Source organism: Leptopilina boulardi, unplaced genomic scaffold, assembly GCF_019393585.1.
Source record: "Leptopilina boulardi isolate dan_hultmark-lab unplaced genomic scaffold, ZJU_Lbou_2.1 LbouV2_165, whole genome shotgun sequence".
NCBI classification, from domain to species: Eukaryota; Metazoa; Arthropoda; class Insecta; order Hymenoptera; family Figitidae; genus Leptopilina; species Leptopilina boulardi.
Genome location: NW_026137713.1, coordinates 2,939,787 through 2,958,562, shown reverse-complemented (window position 1 = coordinate 2,958,562; position 18,776 = coordinate 2,939,787). Strand labels below are relative to the sequence as shown.

General features: G+C 28.4%; 2 protein-coding genes across 5 annotated transcripts in view; one reads left to right on the top strand and one right to left on the bottom strand.

Annotated features, from left to right (window-relative positions):
- LOC127277281 (mediator of RNA polymerase II transcription subunit 20) overlaps window positions 1-18,776 on the bottom strand; it is a 77,448-nt gene that overhangs the window by 12,653 nt on the left and 46,019 nt on the right. The gene's annotated exons all lie outside the window — the stretch shown is intronic.
- The window catches only part of LOC127277278 (facilitated trehalose transporter Tret1-2 homolog), a 220,635-nt gene that overhangs the window by 159,735 nt on the left and 42,124 nt on the right, over window positions 1-18,776 (top strand). For 3 of the 4 annotated variants that reach the window (XM_051298263.1, XM_051298261.1, XM_051298262.1), the window contains one exon: window positions 8,296-8,833. In XM_051298263.1, the coding sequence (XP_051154220.1) occupies window positions 8,810-8,833 (24 nt within the window). In that variant the 5' untranslated portion in view covers window positions 8,296-8,809. Of the gene's footprint in view, window positions 1-1,132; window positions 1,363-8,295; window positions 8,834-18,776 lie in introns of those variants that run through there. The other variant, XM_051298265.1, reaches the window with a different exon arrangement.

The window sequence follows — 18,776 nt, the reverse complement described above, 5'->3', positions numbered from 1 at the left end:
AAACGCCCTAGTAAAAAAATTAAAAAATTTTAGAGTTTGAAATTTTTCTCTAATTTTTACAAATATTGTCAAAACGAGTTAAAATTTTCAACAATTGTTACTGCACATATAGAACAACAATTTACCAAAAATTCAACCTAATTTAAGAAACTTTTACTCTTTTGACTCGAAGGTTAAAAAAACAATTTTCCTCTATTTTCTACAAATATTGTTAAAACGAGTTAAAATTTACAACAATTGTTACTAACTTATAGAACAACAATATACCAAAAATTCAAATCAATCCGAGAATTTCTACTCTTTTGTCTGGGACATTAAAAAACAAATTTTCTTCTACATTTTACGAATATTGTCAAAACGAGTTAAAATTTTTAACAATTGTTACTGACATATAGAACAACAATTTAGCAAAAATTCAAACTAATTTAATAAACTTTTACTCTTTTGGCTCGAACGTTAAAAAACCAATTTTCCTCTATTTTCTACAAATATTGCCAAAACGAGTTAAAATTTACAACAATTGTTACTAACGTATAGAACAACAATGTACCAAAAATTCGAATCAATCCGAGAATTTCTACTCATTTGTCTGTGACATTAAAAAACAAATTTTCCTCTACATTTTACAAATATTGTCAAAACGAGTTAAAATTTTCAACAATTGTTACTGACATATAGAACAATAATTTACCAAAAATTCAAACTAATTTAAGAAACTTTTACTCTTTTGGCTCGAACGTTGAAAAACCAATTTTCCTCTATTTGCTACAAATATTGCCAAAACGAGTTAAAATTTACAACAATTGTTACTAACATATAGAACAACAATTTAGCAAAATTTCAAGCTAATATGAAAATTTCTAATTTTCCCCCCCGGTTCATTTGATGAAATTTATCCCGGATATGTGGTGCGCTCGTTCTCTCTTTCTCTGATGCTTGAGTGGATTTTCAAAGTCAGGAAGAGAGGCGCAACTATCTTTGTCGCACTAAGACGACGTTTGCAACCACGAGCACACGAGGGCCTACCCCAGTCCTTTTCCACGCGGTGCAGGTCGTGGTGGTTGTTGTATAAGGGGAAGTTTTGCGCAGGGGGTCGCGCATTGCCAGAGAACCAACTGACGTGCCAGAGCAGATCGGGGCTGTTCAGTTGCCCGCGATTCGGCGTGTGGTGCAAACCAAAATCGGAATAATATAAACCCCATTTTTTTCCCCCCGTATGACGACCTCTTCCTTCCTACCCCCCCCTTACCATCCCTTACACGCATGGAATTGACCCCGTGACCGAATCGCGCGATTGTCGCTTAAAGGGAGACCCTCAAAAGGGATGGAGCGCCTCCAAATTCAGATCCACCGTCAAACGAGGTGCTTATAATTTATTTTTTCGATTCAAATCCATAAGAAACAAGTTTTAATCAAAGAAAAAACGGAAAAGAAATACGATAATTCAATTTTTTCATAAATGTCATTAATTTTAAAGAAGACAAAAATTAATTGTTTCGGATTAAGTTTTCTCCTCAATGAAAATAAAGTTTTTTTTTATCAATTGATTCTGATACCGCACATTCCTTTTATTAAATATTATTTCAATGGAGTTACAACTTTGTGCAAAACAAAACTGGTTAGAAAAATTATTAAAAGAAAGTAAACAAGGTTTAGTATTAACTATTAGAGCGGAATAGAAAATATCTGGTATATATTGAATTTAGGATTTGACAAATTTTAAATAAAAAATTAATTTGGTTGATTCAAAGCAAAATTTGGTTAATTGAACGAAATTTTGGACGAATCAAAATCGGTAGCCAAATTTTAATTAATTCAAACCAAAATTTAATTAATTCCACCTAACTTTATGGTTGTAATTATACTTTGATTTAACCAAAATTTAGATATTTATCTTTTGAATCAATTTAATTACCCTAAATTTTAATTTATTCTATTAAAATTTCTTCTACTCTCTAAATCTGAATAAGTAAAATTTTTTACTAATTTAAATTAGTGACTCACTTTTTGCTTTAGAATTAGTTAAATTTTACTAATTTTTAGTAAAAGTTACTGATAAATAATTAGTAAAATTTTACTAATTTAGAAGCAAAATGTGAGTCACTAATTCAAATTAGTAAACTTTTTTACTAATTCAGATTTAGAGAGTAATTTATAGTTTCTATAAATATATATTAATTTTAATGTACTCTTCAAAAAATAGAAAAAATAAGACAAAATACATATTTAAAAGGACATAATTATTTGGAAAAATGTATATCTCAACCGGGATAACCGTTTTACTTGTATGCAAATTTATTTCACTGAATGGTTAATGTAGCAGAACATGATCAATGAAAAATGTGCATTTTAATTAAATATATATCATTTTAATTAGAGGAAATAGACATTTTAATTAATGAAAAATATAAACATTTTCATATTAATTTGAAAGTATATAAATTAATTTTTCTCTAATATTGCTATAAACGCGCAATGAAAATTAACTGGATTCAGATTCAATTAGTGTTTTCGATTTAGTTTCAATTTAATAGAAAGTATGCAAATTTTAATATTGTAAAAAAATTTAAATTTTTATTTATATTAATCGCGCAATGAAAAACTTAAGTTTCGCTAAATGAAATAAATATATAATTTTTTTTTAACATTTAATAATAATAATAATAATAATAAATTAATAGAAAAATATAATAATAAGTAATAATAATAAATAAAGAAGAACATATGTTGAAAACAAAACACATATAATTAGACCAACTGCTCTTTTTTTACGATAACCGTTACCATATTATCAACAACCACATATACTGAAATTATTATAACACTGACCATCAGCATAGTGGGTAAATTTGAGATGCTAATCAGTATTACATAATAACTGTTCTGCGGTTAATACAAACTTCTCACCATTAAATTTTATCTATTTCTCTTCTAAATTAATATTGCAAATTAGAAAATTTTAAATTTCTTATTAATAAAACTGTCTCATTAAATAAACAAGTATTTTCTTTTTTTTTCAATGGAGAATTTTTAAATTCCTTTCTTTATTAATGAAGTTTAAATAATTTAATTTAATAAAAATTAAATGTAAATCGTAACATTTATATTTATTATAAATTATATTCAAAAGTTGAATCTCCTGTCATAATTCACTAATGACATATGAAATAAGAAAAACAGTTATACTACATTGTATATGCAATCTTTACATTATTATTAATGAAAGATATTTTTATTATTTTTTTTACTATTAATATTATTATTATTATTATTATTATTATTATTATTATGTTATTATTATTAATATTATAACAAGATAGTCGATGAAATGTGAGTGTAAATATATAGTTGAGCCTTTCATATTCAAAAGTAATTACATTTCAAATGTTAAATTAAATTTTTTTTTTAAAATATCTTAACCTTTAAAAAATATATTGACAATACGCCTTTCAGAAACACTTCATTAAATATATGATTGAATATGTCAAACTTTAATTTTTCATTTCAAATATTTCATTTTTCAAGATTGCACAATCAAAAATGCATAAATCTTATATTCTTTTTTCTTTATATATATATATATATATATATATATATATATATATATATATATATATATTGTATATTACGTGTTGTATTCAATTTAAAAAGAAAATCATTTATAATTATAATTATACTTCCGGCAGATTTTCAACAAAAGCATTTCTTTCTTTTTAACATTGTTATATATGCAATTTCTATTATTATATATACTTATATAAAATTGAATATTTTCGAGAGAATATATAAAAATATATTTTTTATATTATACCTCTTAAATATAACCAATACTATAAAAATATATAGCCTTTTTTCCACTATAAATAATAATTAATCACTTTAAAAATAGTTTAAAAGTAAATTGAAATATTTTGAAATTTTTTATTCAAAGGATAAGAGATTAAAAAAAAAAATAAACTTTTCCTCTTGATTACTAAACCATATTCTGCATCCAATATATAAGAGCAATTTTCATTTATATTAGAATATTTTAACAACATAGATATATTTTCCAATATTGGAAAATTTTTTATTATCGATAATCTTCGGTTGACATTGTATGTGTGTATGTGTGTGTGTGTCTGTGCTATAGCAATAGAGAATGTAATTGCTTTTCTGATTGTCATCTTTCACAAAATTGCATAAACATTAATGTAACCTAAGTTTACCGCACCAAATTAAAAAAACGATATTGTTTTTTTTCTTAGTTTAAAAAAAAGAACCTAAAAGAAAATTGTTCTCTAATTTTTCAATTTAAAAAAATATATATTTCCTTTTTTTAAAATTATTGCAAAATGCACCAATAAGAAAATGTAATAAATATACGACATCTAAATTGAAACCATTCAAGGATGATATTATATATATATATATATGTATGTGTGTATTTATATTCCTATTCGTTTTTCCTATATATACACAATTGAAAGAGAAAATCTCATCCAACGGAAGAAACTGGTTTGCAGTTTTATTGAAAGAGAAAATCTTTTCCAGTCAAAAGTCTGATTTTTCCTGTGTTTACTTCGCTACATCAATCCTGATCAAGATACATACAACCAAACATAAAAGTATACAGAATAAATCTATATTGATATACACAATATAGTAACCTACTGACATGATTAAATCATCTTTTTACAACTTAAAAGACTTCTTTTTTTTTCTTTTTTGTGAAAACAATTTTTTTTCTTTTGTTAAATTTCTAAATATTTTCCAAGAATATCAAAAAAAAAAAAACTTGAAAATAAATTTTTCAAAAGATCATGCCCAAAAAAAGCACGTACATATATAACAAAAACAAGAAATTGCAATTTAACTCTAAAGACCTCATGAATAGTAAATACGTTACTTGTACCTATCATGTATAAATACGAGTCGTAAATTAAACTTATTTATATATGAACCTCTGTATATAATATAAAATGGAAAAAATCATGTTAAAATATTACATGAAAATTTTAGAAAATATACGTATCGTGCATACAGATGTAAATGAAAAATACGAGAGAAGCAGGGTTTCGTGGCTAATATTAATATTATCATTGTTAAAGAAAAAAATTGTCATGGAAACGGTTACTATATGGTAACTGTTACCATGGCCGTTAGCTGTTACGTCACGAAACTAAACGTTTATTAAGATCAAATAAATATTCATTTGAATTAAGCAAATTTAAAATAACCAAAAAAATTTTGTCAATACAAAAAAATGGCTTCCTGCACAAGGAAGCAAAATGTTACATTTTGTTCAAACAAAATTTCTTCTCGTTAAATTTTGTTCCAACAAAATGCGACATAGGCGAAATACAAGATTAATTTTGTAAAATTGTCTCAATTGATGTTGACAGGAAATAGAATTGCATTAGATGTCAGTTACACATATGTGTTCAAAACTATAGGGAGAATATGACAAACGTAAATCTCGACTGCCTACAACGCGGCTAGTTAGTCACGTGCGCGCAATCTATTTACAACACAATATTATACACATATATATATATAACTGCAACATAATCATAATCATAATGATCATATGCACTATGCAAACCATGCAGAATATTCGTTATATATACATAGAGGGGGTATTAATAATGTAATATCTTGTCATATTGTCCAACGAAACATGATAAGGCGATCAACAAAACGATAAAAACAGTTGTACTACATCAGCGACATCAATCATCTCTCACATATATAGAAAAAGCGTTCCACACTCCTCAAGTTCATTTTGAATTAGAAAGACAACTATATCTACCCAGTACATCATAATTTATATAACCTACGCAATTACTATATTTCTAATCAAATGTGTCTAAGTGCTCGATAACTTAATTCTCAGAAAGCAAATTAAATATGTGCTAATCAATTCCTTTTTGTGAATAATGAGAAGTAATTGCAAAAAACGGGACTTCAATTGAAACCATAATTGATGATAAAATTAATTGTGGTTTCAAATTGTGAAAACAATTAAATACAAATGTGACATTAAATTTATAATCAGTGACCTCAGAAATCGTCGAGTAATAAGTTTCAAATCAATCAATAATGATTTTTCATGAAACTCATTTTGAATTTCGAAAAATTTTTCTCCCTTTTTTCTTTATCAAAACTTTAAAAAACCGGAAATTGATTTTATGAATCTTTCAGGTCCCTTTTTAACAGATCAGATAATTATTTTCAATCACAGAAAAAAGCTGGACTCATTTTTATTGCAGTTCAAAATGAGCCAAACGACATAGAACGTGGCGCCACCTACTTGACACATTTTTGTTGCACTTCAAATTGTATATACGTACATGCGTACGTTACTCATTTTGAGCTCAGATTTTTTTCTGTGATGGTAATTTTCTTCGATTATTTTTAAGTGGAAAATTTTTTTCAAAAACTTGTTTATGAAAAAAAGAAAAATATATTATTTAATATTTAAAGAATATGATATTACATATACAGCAAATGCATATATGAGTTATCGCCGGCTGCCAAGTACAGGCGGCTTCGTGACCCGATATTGCCAGAACAGTTCAGATATTGGCAAAACTCTACTCTCGAGAAGGAAGAACAATAGGTGGCTCTGTTATCAGTCGTGAGATGTGACAATCCTATTTAGTTTACTCCCCAATTCGTCATAGTTACGTCTTATCATATATTCAATGTACTCATATATCTTTTATATTTACGTTATAATTTTATCCCACTAAATAACAATTTATTAATTTTTTTACTTACTTACAATAATATTCATTGAAAATGTTTGTTATTTAAAGAGAATTAAAAAGAAAAGAAATACATTTATCTCAAAAAAAAAAAAAAAAATACATACAAAATTCATCGGCAAAAGTAAAAAAAAAAGTCTTTTATATAAACTTGATATATAAAGCAAGATGTCCATCCTAATTTCAAGCGTGAACCAAAAGATCGAACTACCAAAAAAGAGGCAAAAATCAACTGCCACCGCAAAGAAGCCGAGCGTATAACGATAAACGAAACGATTGTTACTTTATCCTTTTTTTTACCGTCAAGATTCTGACAAGATGTTATACACATGATGGTCATGCATACATGAAATGTAAATGCGTGTGACTAATATATACCATAATATCGTTTAAAAAAAAAACACATTTCGACTTTTTAAATAAATCAGAATAAAAAATCTATAAGCAAAAGATATATAGAAAGAAATGAAAAAATATATTTTTCTCTAATTAAAATATATAATTTATAAATATATTTTCTTTAATTTTTAAATATATTTTCCTTATATAATATTTTTTCAATACAGTAAATAATTATGACAAAGCAGAAATGGATCATACGCTCATTAAATATTGTTATTTGAATCAGAAATTGGAGCAACTCCAGATATATTCTGTTTGATCTCGCGAGGTTCGGAATAATTGATCTCATGATAATGGTTATTTGCTATTAGCGCAAGAAGCCAGGAACAAGAAAGCATCATTAACAAAGAGCAGGTCATACCGGAAAGCTACATATATAACATATTCATTTTGAAAATTATTTATCCTCAATTTCAAAATTAATAATTCCCCTCTATGCACTGTAAAAAGAAGGTACTAAAATAGTACCGATTTTAGGTATCAAAATAGAACCAAATGACAATTTAGTACCTAAAGTATAGATATTAAATTAATACCTTTCGTTTTACAGTGTGAACAAAATTTCATCCCGAATTCAGAGTATTTTTTTTTTCTAAACACAAAAAATTACAAAGTAAAATTATAAATTTACAACTTTTTTTTTTCTCTGGTACAATATTTACAATTAAGATATTAATGGACCGCAAGAGATTCTTGAAAAGGGTCAACTGAAAGCTTCTGAACATTAAAAGAGAATCTATCTCACTGACGATGTAAATTTTATACAAGTATAAGAAATCAGTTTTATATATATATATATATATATATATATATATATATATATATATATATATATATACGTTCGCAACGATGCACGAATAAGATCGAACGATTCAGTAAAATTTACCTCCGACATAAAATTCAATTGCAAAAAAGTCGCGCGAGAATCCCGTGTGCCGTTCAAGAAATGAACTCAATTTATACCTATCTGTAATACACGATATATATTGCATCACTAGTATAAAAATGAATTCTCTTTTTAACCCTAAAAAAATCACACATACTATTCATATATAAAAATAAATAGGTATAAAAAATATATATATAAAAAATTTTCTCTACTTGCCAAATAAATGAAAAATAATTTTTTTCTTTTATGTTTCAGTTGAATCCATCGCCTTTCTCACATAACTCAATAGGGTTGCGACTCATAAAAGAAATACCTATTGCAAACCATCTTCAACAACAGCGTAAATTTAACTTAACATTTATTACTCAGAAAATAAGACACGAAGATGTTGGAAGACCTGACAATAAAATCGAAAGAGAAATAATAAATTTACTCCAGACGAAAATATTCATAATAAAAAAGTAAGAAAAAAGAAAAAGAATACAAGAAATATAACTTCATAATATAAGCTTTTGATGAGAACAAAACCAAATTACAAATTGTACGCGAGATGAAACTTGCTAATCAACAAACAATGAGACTCCATGGAGTTTTCATTTATCTACAAAGTCTTGTTCAATTACGACATCAGTCTGTTATAACAATCGAAACATAAAACAAGAGATTCATTTAAAAAAAAAAAAAAAGAAAATGCCAAAGTTTTGGTATACAGAGACAATAATTTAGAATTGAGGGAATAATTTGGTCCTGAATTCTCAGGGAAGGAGAGATGTCACTTCATCACAAGTATTATGTGAGTAAATTAAATTTAATTAATTAATTTAATCCTACAAAATGATTCTCCAGAAACAATTTAATTGGGAAAATCTTTTTTTTTTTTTTTTTTTTTTTGAAAAATATAATTATTATCAGAAATATATTTTACTAAATGCTGCGTATACACGAAACATGATTGAAATTTTATTATCACATTCGCTCGCTAATTGTGTCAATGTTTGGAAATGGATTTTCGAACTAATCTGGACATTAAGAAGGTTTTGGGGAATAGAAGTGCCAATATAGGGAGAGAGAGAGAGTTTTACCTCAAAATCGATATATCCGGTATTAACGTTACGTCACTCTGGTTGTACATTTACGGTTATCTATTATGTCTCAGCCTCGGCTCGTTTCATACTATACACAATAACTATAGAGAAGACCATGGATCTCGGATAACTCCTCCATTCGACCATCCTCCTTCTTTAGTAATTCCTTCATCTCCCAACACGTCCCATAACAACATCAACAAGTTCGATTTTCAATTTCGCAAATTTTTTATACATTCCTTTCTTTTTCAAATTATACTACTATATCATAAACCAACAGCATCTTTAGATTATGATTGATTATTGTCAGTAAAAACAAAATCAATCATTTTTAAAGTTTCGTGACTCAGGCCCGAAAGCATAATTTGGTGTCCGTCCGTCCATCGTAAACTCGTACGATTTCCATGGTAACAGTTACCATACCAACCGTTTCCATGATAACTGTTTCCATAGCAATCGTTACCATAGCAACCGCGTTACCTTATCAGGCCACGAAACCCTACAATAGAGGCGCCATGCGCCTGCTTCTCTCATATTTTTTTAACTTTCAGAAATACTTATTACTACTTAAATATTTTTTTATCATCAAGACTTATAAAAGTTCTACTGCAAAGAATTTCGAATACAAAAATTCAAGGACAAATTTATATCAGATGACATTTAACTATAGAGCTCAGCATATCGAACAATATTTGTGAAGTATTTCAATTCAGTGAAAACCCACAATATTCAAATTATATAACAAATATGTACATAATAATGCGGAGAAAGTAATAGAAATACAATAAAGAGACTTTGACTCTGATTAGGAACATCAAGATCTTATATAACAATGTTTAATGTAAACTGAGACGGCAATAAGAAGTTTGTCGAGACTTTGAAACACAATGAAAATTAACTATTGCGCCAAAGTCTTCCATATAGTTAATCTAGCCAATCTCTCATTAGCACTTCGTTTAACAATGAAACCATATCAACATATATTGCTATATCTAAAATACAATACACCAGATTTTCATTCCATTTTCAAATATAATGTTAAAAATTTCAAATATTTTATTAAAAAAAAAAAAAATAGTTTGTAAAAAAAATCGAATACATTGTTAACTATAGGAATTACCATCAATTAAATACGAGAAAACAAATGTTCTTTTGTTTTCGAGAGAAAAAAAGAATATCTTAAAAGGCCATTGTAACCAAAAGATCAACGGAATAAACATTTCAATCGTGCACATATATATATAAAAGGATGCAATGAATGATGCAGGACAAGCAGAGAAGATAATGAAAAAAATTTTTGCATTCGTATACTTTAAAACGAAAGCGATGACAGGACTTGAGCGACTGCGAAAGGTGGTGATGGTTCTTAAGTGCAGTCTCGTCCCCGCTGAACGTGCACACGTCAAACTTGGAAGAGTTATAAAGATGACGGAAATTTCTGGTACACGTGACATCCGCAATTCTTATATTCCGTATATTATAAATATACACGTTCATATACATATATATATACAACAAAATTTAGTTTATTAATCCATCACTTTTTATAGAATTTTACTAGAATTCAACATAGAAAAAAAAATTTAACTATTTTTCTTATAGAAATTAAAAAAAAAAAAAAGAGCAATAATTTAATATAAAACCTATGTGAATAAACAAATATATATTTATAAAAAAAAGAAGATGCGAGAGAAAAATATGAAATCCTATGAAGATTATAAAAGGAGAAAAAATTAAATTGCCACTATAAGATTTCACCAAGAGTGTCTATTGAGCAAATGCAAGGTGTTACCAACAAGCCCCTCTGACGCGTCCTACATTTGCATTTGTAACCTTTAATATCTCGAGGTATTTCTTAGCATTTCCTCCTCCCTTATACTAACTAATGCTGAAAGCAATTTCCGCTCCTTGCATCTACTGAAATCAGTATATATATATATATCTGTAGAAATGAATTTTTTTTCCTAACACCAAGCTTTTTTCAAAAGTTATACATTCAAGAAAAAGAAAAGAAATTTTTTTTAAAATCCACATCAATTGACATTATTCTATGATGCTTATATTTTTTTCGCATTTAAAAGTAAAATATAAAAAATACAAGACAAAAACCTTTACTATATATATAATATGCAATCTCAAAAAGCCATGAAAAGAAAGTCAAAGAGAGAAAACAAACTATCATGAAAAGAATACCAAGAAAATCCGACAAGTATATTACAAACTTCTGTATACATTTTTTCACTTTGAATTCCGCAAGAAAATGATTTGAGACAAGTATTATTTTCCATGTATCGATACTATTGTGTTAATGGAAAAAAAATTTACTATTGTCACTTTATACTCAAATACAATAATAAAATAAACGAAATAATAATGCAAATAGGTATATATTTAAAAAAAAAAAATTTACACCTTTTGTTGCACGCGATTGATGAAACAAATAAAGTTTCTTTCTATCAAAAAAAAAATTTGTCAAAGAAATTGATTTCTTTGAATCAAAGAAATCTTTTTTCTGTGTATATAATAAATAATAGTTACAATTAACGGTACTTGCATTATATGACAGTTACATTATATACTAAATAGCATTAAACAACGCTGAAATATTCAATCGACGCGACGATAAAAACGAATTATAAATAATTGAATAAATTTCGTTTTTAAAAGGTTTCAAACTTCATTCTCACGGCATAAAAAATTCGTGCCACATATGTGTGTGTGTGGTATTAATTTGTTTCATGGATGACAATGGAGTTGAGCGCGCGAATTTTGCATTACTTATAACTCTCTTTGTGTATATAAATTTAAAAGCATGCTTTTACGAATTGTAAATATATATATATATATATATATATATATATGGATGTACGTACACTCAAAAAAGGATTGCATGTTTGTTTTCGTGTGTGATATATACTGAATGAATAATAACCGCACTTGCATATCGAGTAACTAAATATCGTTATATATATATATAAATATCTGCGAACATTTACAAATCAATTCTTTAAAAGCTTATAATGGCTAATGTTTATTCATTATCGTCATCTATTAACGCATTTAAATCTTTTGTAAATGCTATACATATATTAATATATATCTTTCACTTTTTACATGAAAAAAATATTTAAAAATTTCTTTTCAATTTTTTTTTATATTTAGTTATTATACTATATACGGATTTGAACGTTCAATTTGCAAATGGCAACGTCAATGCAGCTGGATTTTCAAGGATTATACGTTCGCGAGAGAGGTAGCTACCTCTCTCTACTAATAGGATTAAGTCACACCTCATAGGAAGAGACTGTTATCAATTTACCTTAACAATACCAATCTGCATATCTCTCGGGCAAAAAATATGCCATTTTGAAATATGATTGTTATATTTTTAACACCTATATATGTACCAGCAGAAAAGAAATCCTGCGAATAATAAAAGAGAGAAAAATATGCTTTAAAAAAAGCCAAGTCTTCTATATATATATAAGAAAAACAAATTGATGAAAAATTAATTCGAATATTTAACAAAAATCTAAATATATTTCTTGAACGATATCAAATACATTTATATATAAAACTCAGAATAAATAGGGCAAGATAAGAGGGAAGTATATAGAAGAATCTTGCGGCAAAATTGCAGTCGACACTGCGAAAAAACATATATATATATATATATATTTTTTTTTGCGTAATTGTGCGCAAAGCATCGTGTCAAATAATAGTAAATGTGACAATGCTAAAAGGGTTAGTTTAAAGGTAGGGGTAGGTCTACTGCCAAAACCCGCGACCCAGATACCGATCGACCCACCGACATACACCGGAGAGAACCCATCCTGTAGTACTCTGCGTTTCAGTACCTCTACCTCCCTTGCGCCTCTCTCTCTCTCTCTCTCCCTTCCCCTCCTCTAACCATTCAAACTCCCTCTCCCCTTTCTCCCACCATTGTTTCTCTCGCCTGCAAGAACCCCTTTATCCGCTTCGTACTTCAACCCCACGAACACTTATCCCCTCCAAATCCAATGTTAAATTTGAAAATTCCCGTCCGGGTTACATCTCCCCCTCTCTCACTCTTCTGTGATGAAATCAACAAGAAAAAGTTCAATTTATTAAAGTTGGAAATTGAAAAAAATTAGAATATAAATTATCACAGTTAATGTAATGAAACGAAAAACAAATGACAATTTAGTACTTAAAGTCAGTATTAAATTAATACCTTTCGTTTTACAATGCCGTCATTTATTTAATAATTATTAAATAAATCTTTTCATACTAATTCAAAATATTCGAACATTGATAATTCAGAATTTTTAAATTGTTCCAATCATTCCGTAGTTTACTTTTTATTTCCTTATCCAACATTTTTTTTTAGATCGTGTTTACATTTAGCCTCGTGTGCACTATAAAAAAAAAGCGAATGTGTCAACATACAAGTATAGACAAATACCTGTTTGTATTTCCGTATCCTACGGCCTGGTGCATCACTCTGAATAAAGTGCACTTAAACGTATCGAAGAACCATGGGCTCCATTTCCATAAATACCAATGGACTTGCAATTCGCTCGGCGAACACATTTTGTATAAAAACTTTAAATCAATTTCACGTGGGAATTACTAATCACAAAAAAAAACAAATATTATCAGAATTTTTTCTTTCCTTGAAAAAATTATTTTTCTTCCACAAAATTGTAGAACATAATTTTCAAAGAAAAGTATTCGTATTATTTCAATCAATTCATATAACTAGAATTTACTTATTCATTAGGAAGTATTACAAATGAATATATTCATTCAAAAGAATAACTTGTAAGCGAATTTTCACACATCTCAACTAACAGAGTATATAATATACGTTATTCAATCTGCATTTCCTCCTCGTTTTATTACTTAACTCAACACAACAACAAAAAAAAAAGAAGAACCGACTGTTGGCCTAACTACTTTATACATATAATATGTATACCAATGCATACATACTTTGTACGTAAAGTGTTTTAATAGCAACGAGATATCCACGTTATTAGTTGATACATCTACTTAACTCTATAGAATCCATTTAAGTTGGTAAAATAGTCGTTTTCATAAATAAAATAATCACACTAATAAAATACCCATCTAAATCCAACCAGTAAAATGATCGTGCCAACTAAGAAGAAAATAGTTTTGTGTAATACATATAAATATACCAACTATAATAAAATATATCAAAGGAATTCTGTTCAAAGCCAATAACTTGTCAAATATTAACTGCTTTATACGGTAGCAAAAGAAAAGAAAGAAAAAAAAACAATTGAACAATACAAAAGACAATAAAAATCTGCACCCATCTTGCTTTATTGATTTTAGCCACGTACAAATGTGTACTTCGTGGTATTCCACATTGTTTTGAAGTCAGAAAGCGACGCGACGACGGTCAGCTTCCCGCAGGACAAATTCCCGTTGGAATGCGCATTGCATGCGAAGGATGCAGTGTCGAGTAATTAGTCACAGGGAGGCGTTGGTTTGTTGCGCAATGCTAGAATAGTGCTTTGCTGCTGATGCTCTCCTGCTGTAACATACTTACTCGAAAGACTCTCTCGAATACGAATAATCTCTTGAACGCCCGATCGATTACAAATTCCAGACTATACACATATATATTCTATAGTATATATATATATATATAAAATGCGCACATTTTGCTTTCAACCGGAAATTTATTATCTATACCATATTAAATAGAATTGATCATATATTCAAAGACAACGAAAATTCCTAGTTTTACACAAATCTTCATTAAAAATTGGACACACGGAAGAGTTATGCTTGAAAAAGTATAGTAATTGATTTCAGAATCGTTTAAAATACTATTGATTCAAGTACTAGTGATTCAAGTATACTATTGATTCAAGTACTATTTATTTAAGTACTATTGATTCAAGTTCTATTGATTCAAGTACTATTAATTCAAGTAATATTGACTCAACCACTATTGATCCATCTACTATCGATATAAGTACTATTGACTCGACTACTATTGACTCATATTCTATCGATACAAATACTATTGACTCAACTACAATTGACCCATACACTATTAATACAAATACTATTGATTCAAGTACTATTGACTCAACTACTAGTGATTCATATATTCTATCGATACAAATACTATTGACTCAACTACAATTGACCCATACACTATTAATACAAATACTATTGATTCAAGTACTATTGACTCAACTACTAGTGATTCATATATTCTATCGATACAAATACTATTGACTCAACTACTTTTAGTTCATCTACTATGGTTACAAGAACTATTTACTCATTTCCTATGGATACAAGTACTATTGATTTAACTACTTTTGACTCATTTACTATCGATACTACTACAGACTCATCTACTATATAGACACGAATATATACTATTGACTCATCTACTATCGATACAAGTACTATTGACTCATCTACTATATAGATACATGTACTGTTGACTCATTTAGTATCGATACAAGTACTGTTGATTCAAATACTATGGATTCAAGTACTATTGATTCAAGTAACACTTAAAAATTCAAACTAATACAATCCTTATAGTGATTATTTCTTCGTCACAAATAAAATCCGTTATGATATTTCAAGAACGTATGTCATTGAATTAAATTTCATACCATAAAAATTTAACTTAACATCACCAAAAGTTTCGCATCCTATTTTTTCTCACACGGAAAAAAAGAAAAAGTAACTTTTACTACTTTAAAAGTAAAATTGGACCTGTCCGAAGTTTCTGCGCATCTCTGGCAACTTTTACTCCAAAAATAGTAAAATTTACTTAAGAAATAGTAAAAATTACTACGGAAACAGTACAATTTACTACAGAAATAGTCAATTTTACTATTTTTCGAGTAAAAGTTGCCAGAGATGCGCAGAAACTTCGGACAGGTCCAATTTTACTTTTAAAGTAGTAAAAGTTACTTTATTCGTTTTTCCATTTTTCTCCGTGCATTTTTGCCATTAAAGAACAATGGACATTGTTTTTTTTTTTATTATCATACATTGTGTGGTATACGAGTTGTGCTTTTTCATGTAGCCATTAAAAATGTTTGGCTCCATAAATGTCTTGCAATGCGTACTACACAAATTGAAGTATTGCCTCGTAACTTTTTACTATTTGTTGACATGTCTTTTTTTTAAACATATATTCGTGGCATTGTCTTTAGCTCGCGTATATTATAAAATACGATTAAACTTAAGGTGATTAAACGCAAACTGCCATCTGAAGCGAAGAAACTCTGAATTGAAATTTAGTCCCATAAGGACATTCCCTTAGACCATAAAGTGAAATTTAAGAACAAAATTTTTAGAGCCTTACAACTCATTTTTTTTTAACCATAACATTGTCTGCCTAACGCATAACTATATATACATAAACAGTTGTGTGTCTCACAAGTGCAAAATAGAATTTTTACATAAAAATCTTTCAGACCAGACTAAACACGTCTTATATTTACCAGTTCTCGAGAATGCTGTGAATCAAGTTTCTCTGATGATGTATGTCGTTTCAAACGCGGTTAAAGAAAAAGAAATTCATCAAGAAAAGATGAAATTTTCTCTCTATATATATATATAATAAGAATTTTAAGCAGTGTTGAAAATCAAAATGAAAATTATGCAATTTTTATATAATGTAAAGTTAAAGATATTACAAATGTTCTGATATTTCCTCTGTCAATCATTGTATACAATTGTCACAGTAAACTTTACCCTTACAAGTTTGTGGGACAATCCATTTATGCATATTACCTTTGCAATGGTGGCACTGGGTTATAAGACTTCGCTTTTAATAAAATATAATATTGTTAGAACAAAGTTCAAGATTACAAGGTGCGGTAATATGCAAAAAGCAAGGTTAAATCATCATAGATGAAAAATAAGAAAGGAAATGTGTCTATATTTTTAATGTATGTCTGTCCCATACTGTCTGCATTTGCTGAAAGCATTTCTCTACTGCCTAATAAGTAGTCCCTACTGTCGATTTTTTTCTATACTGTTTGCTTCCACTGATGACTATATATGCCGTATAAAATGGAAAAAGGAATAAAGTAACTTTTACTATACTTTAAAAGTAAAACCGGAACTGAAGTTTCTGCGCATTTCTATCAATTTTTACTCCAGAAATAGTAAAACTTTTCAGGAGTAAATTTTACTATTTCTGAAGTAAAAATTGTCAGAAATTGCTGACAGTTCAGATTTTACTTTTAAAGTAGTTTAATTTATTCGTTTTTCCATTTTTCTCGGTGTACCTATGCCTAATGACTATATGTTTGGTTACAATTACCCACAACAAAATTTATCCAGCGTTTTTTCTGTGTGAACATTTTGTTACTTGCCACAAGCTTTCTGTACCGCGCAAGCTTGGCAATCTGTTACGATAATTTTACAAAATACGTGCAAAAAACAAAGCTTGAAAATATATTCTTCAACCAATTTTCTGAAATGGACTTCTGTTTTTTGTTCAATTATTATTTGACTGTTTTTTCTTCTTAACCGTTCGTACAAGTATCAAATGAAAGCTGCACATAATACTCTTAAGATTAAACCGCCATGATGAGAAATTGTAGATTGGAGAACGTGCCAAGATCCGACACAGCTGGGTCAGGATGTTGAGAGGGTTGCTAAGAGATCGTTACCGTTTTCAAGCTATACGGGGGAGTCAAGAGAAGAGAGAGAGAGAGAAAGAGTAGTAAAGTTCTTTTTCGTCTATACGTGCTTCCAGTCGAGTTCATAATTTTTCAAAGAACACATACACACTTATAGTGTATATAAGAGATGTGCACATTGAACAAGAAGAAAAACTTTCCAACTGACCGACGTATAACTAGAACACACACACACACCTATTTAAATTGCAGACTATCTCCTAAACATAAACCAGGAATGCCAACCTACATGACTTTCCATCTCTTAATTATTATTATCCGTCATGAAAATAAATCACAATTTTTCTCGATTTTTTTTTTTTTTAAATAAGAAACACGTCCTTATGAAATGTTGTACTAATCAAACTCAACTTTGACATGAGATTCTCAAGTGTTATATTATTATGCTTGTTACAATAACCGCAACTCAAGAATTTATTAATTGTTAAAAAATGATAAAAGTTGTATATATAAAACGACTGGATTCGTGAATTGGCTAACGTGCCAAGAGAGTTTCTGGCATATCTGGGTCAGTATGCTGCTGAGAGGGTTACAGGAAGAAGTACCGTTCTGGGTAATAGAAATATATAGAGTTAGCGAGACAACGACGTAGTCCACTTGAATGATCGAGCCTGTTTCATTTTTCAAAATAGTTCAAGAAAAATTCTTTTTAAAACTTTCCTTCTTCTTTGGTCCAGATACAACTTTCTCCTATCAGCGAATCAATGATAAATAGTTTTCTCGAGAGGCTTTCAGGGAAATTGACAAAAATATATAATATATATATAAATGAAAAGTGAAATTGACGAGTTCATTTGTATATCGTAAATAAATATCAAAATTAATTATTAGATTCTTTTAGAAATTTGCATTCTCTTGATTCCCTATGAGCTATTTTTCTAAATGGTTGCATATATTTCGAGTTATTTAAAATTTAAATGAAAATATTTCATGTCGTCAAGGAAATAGT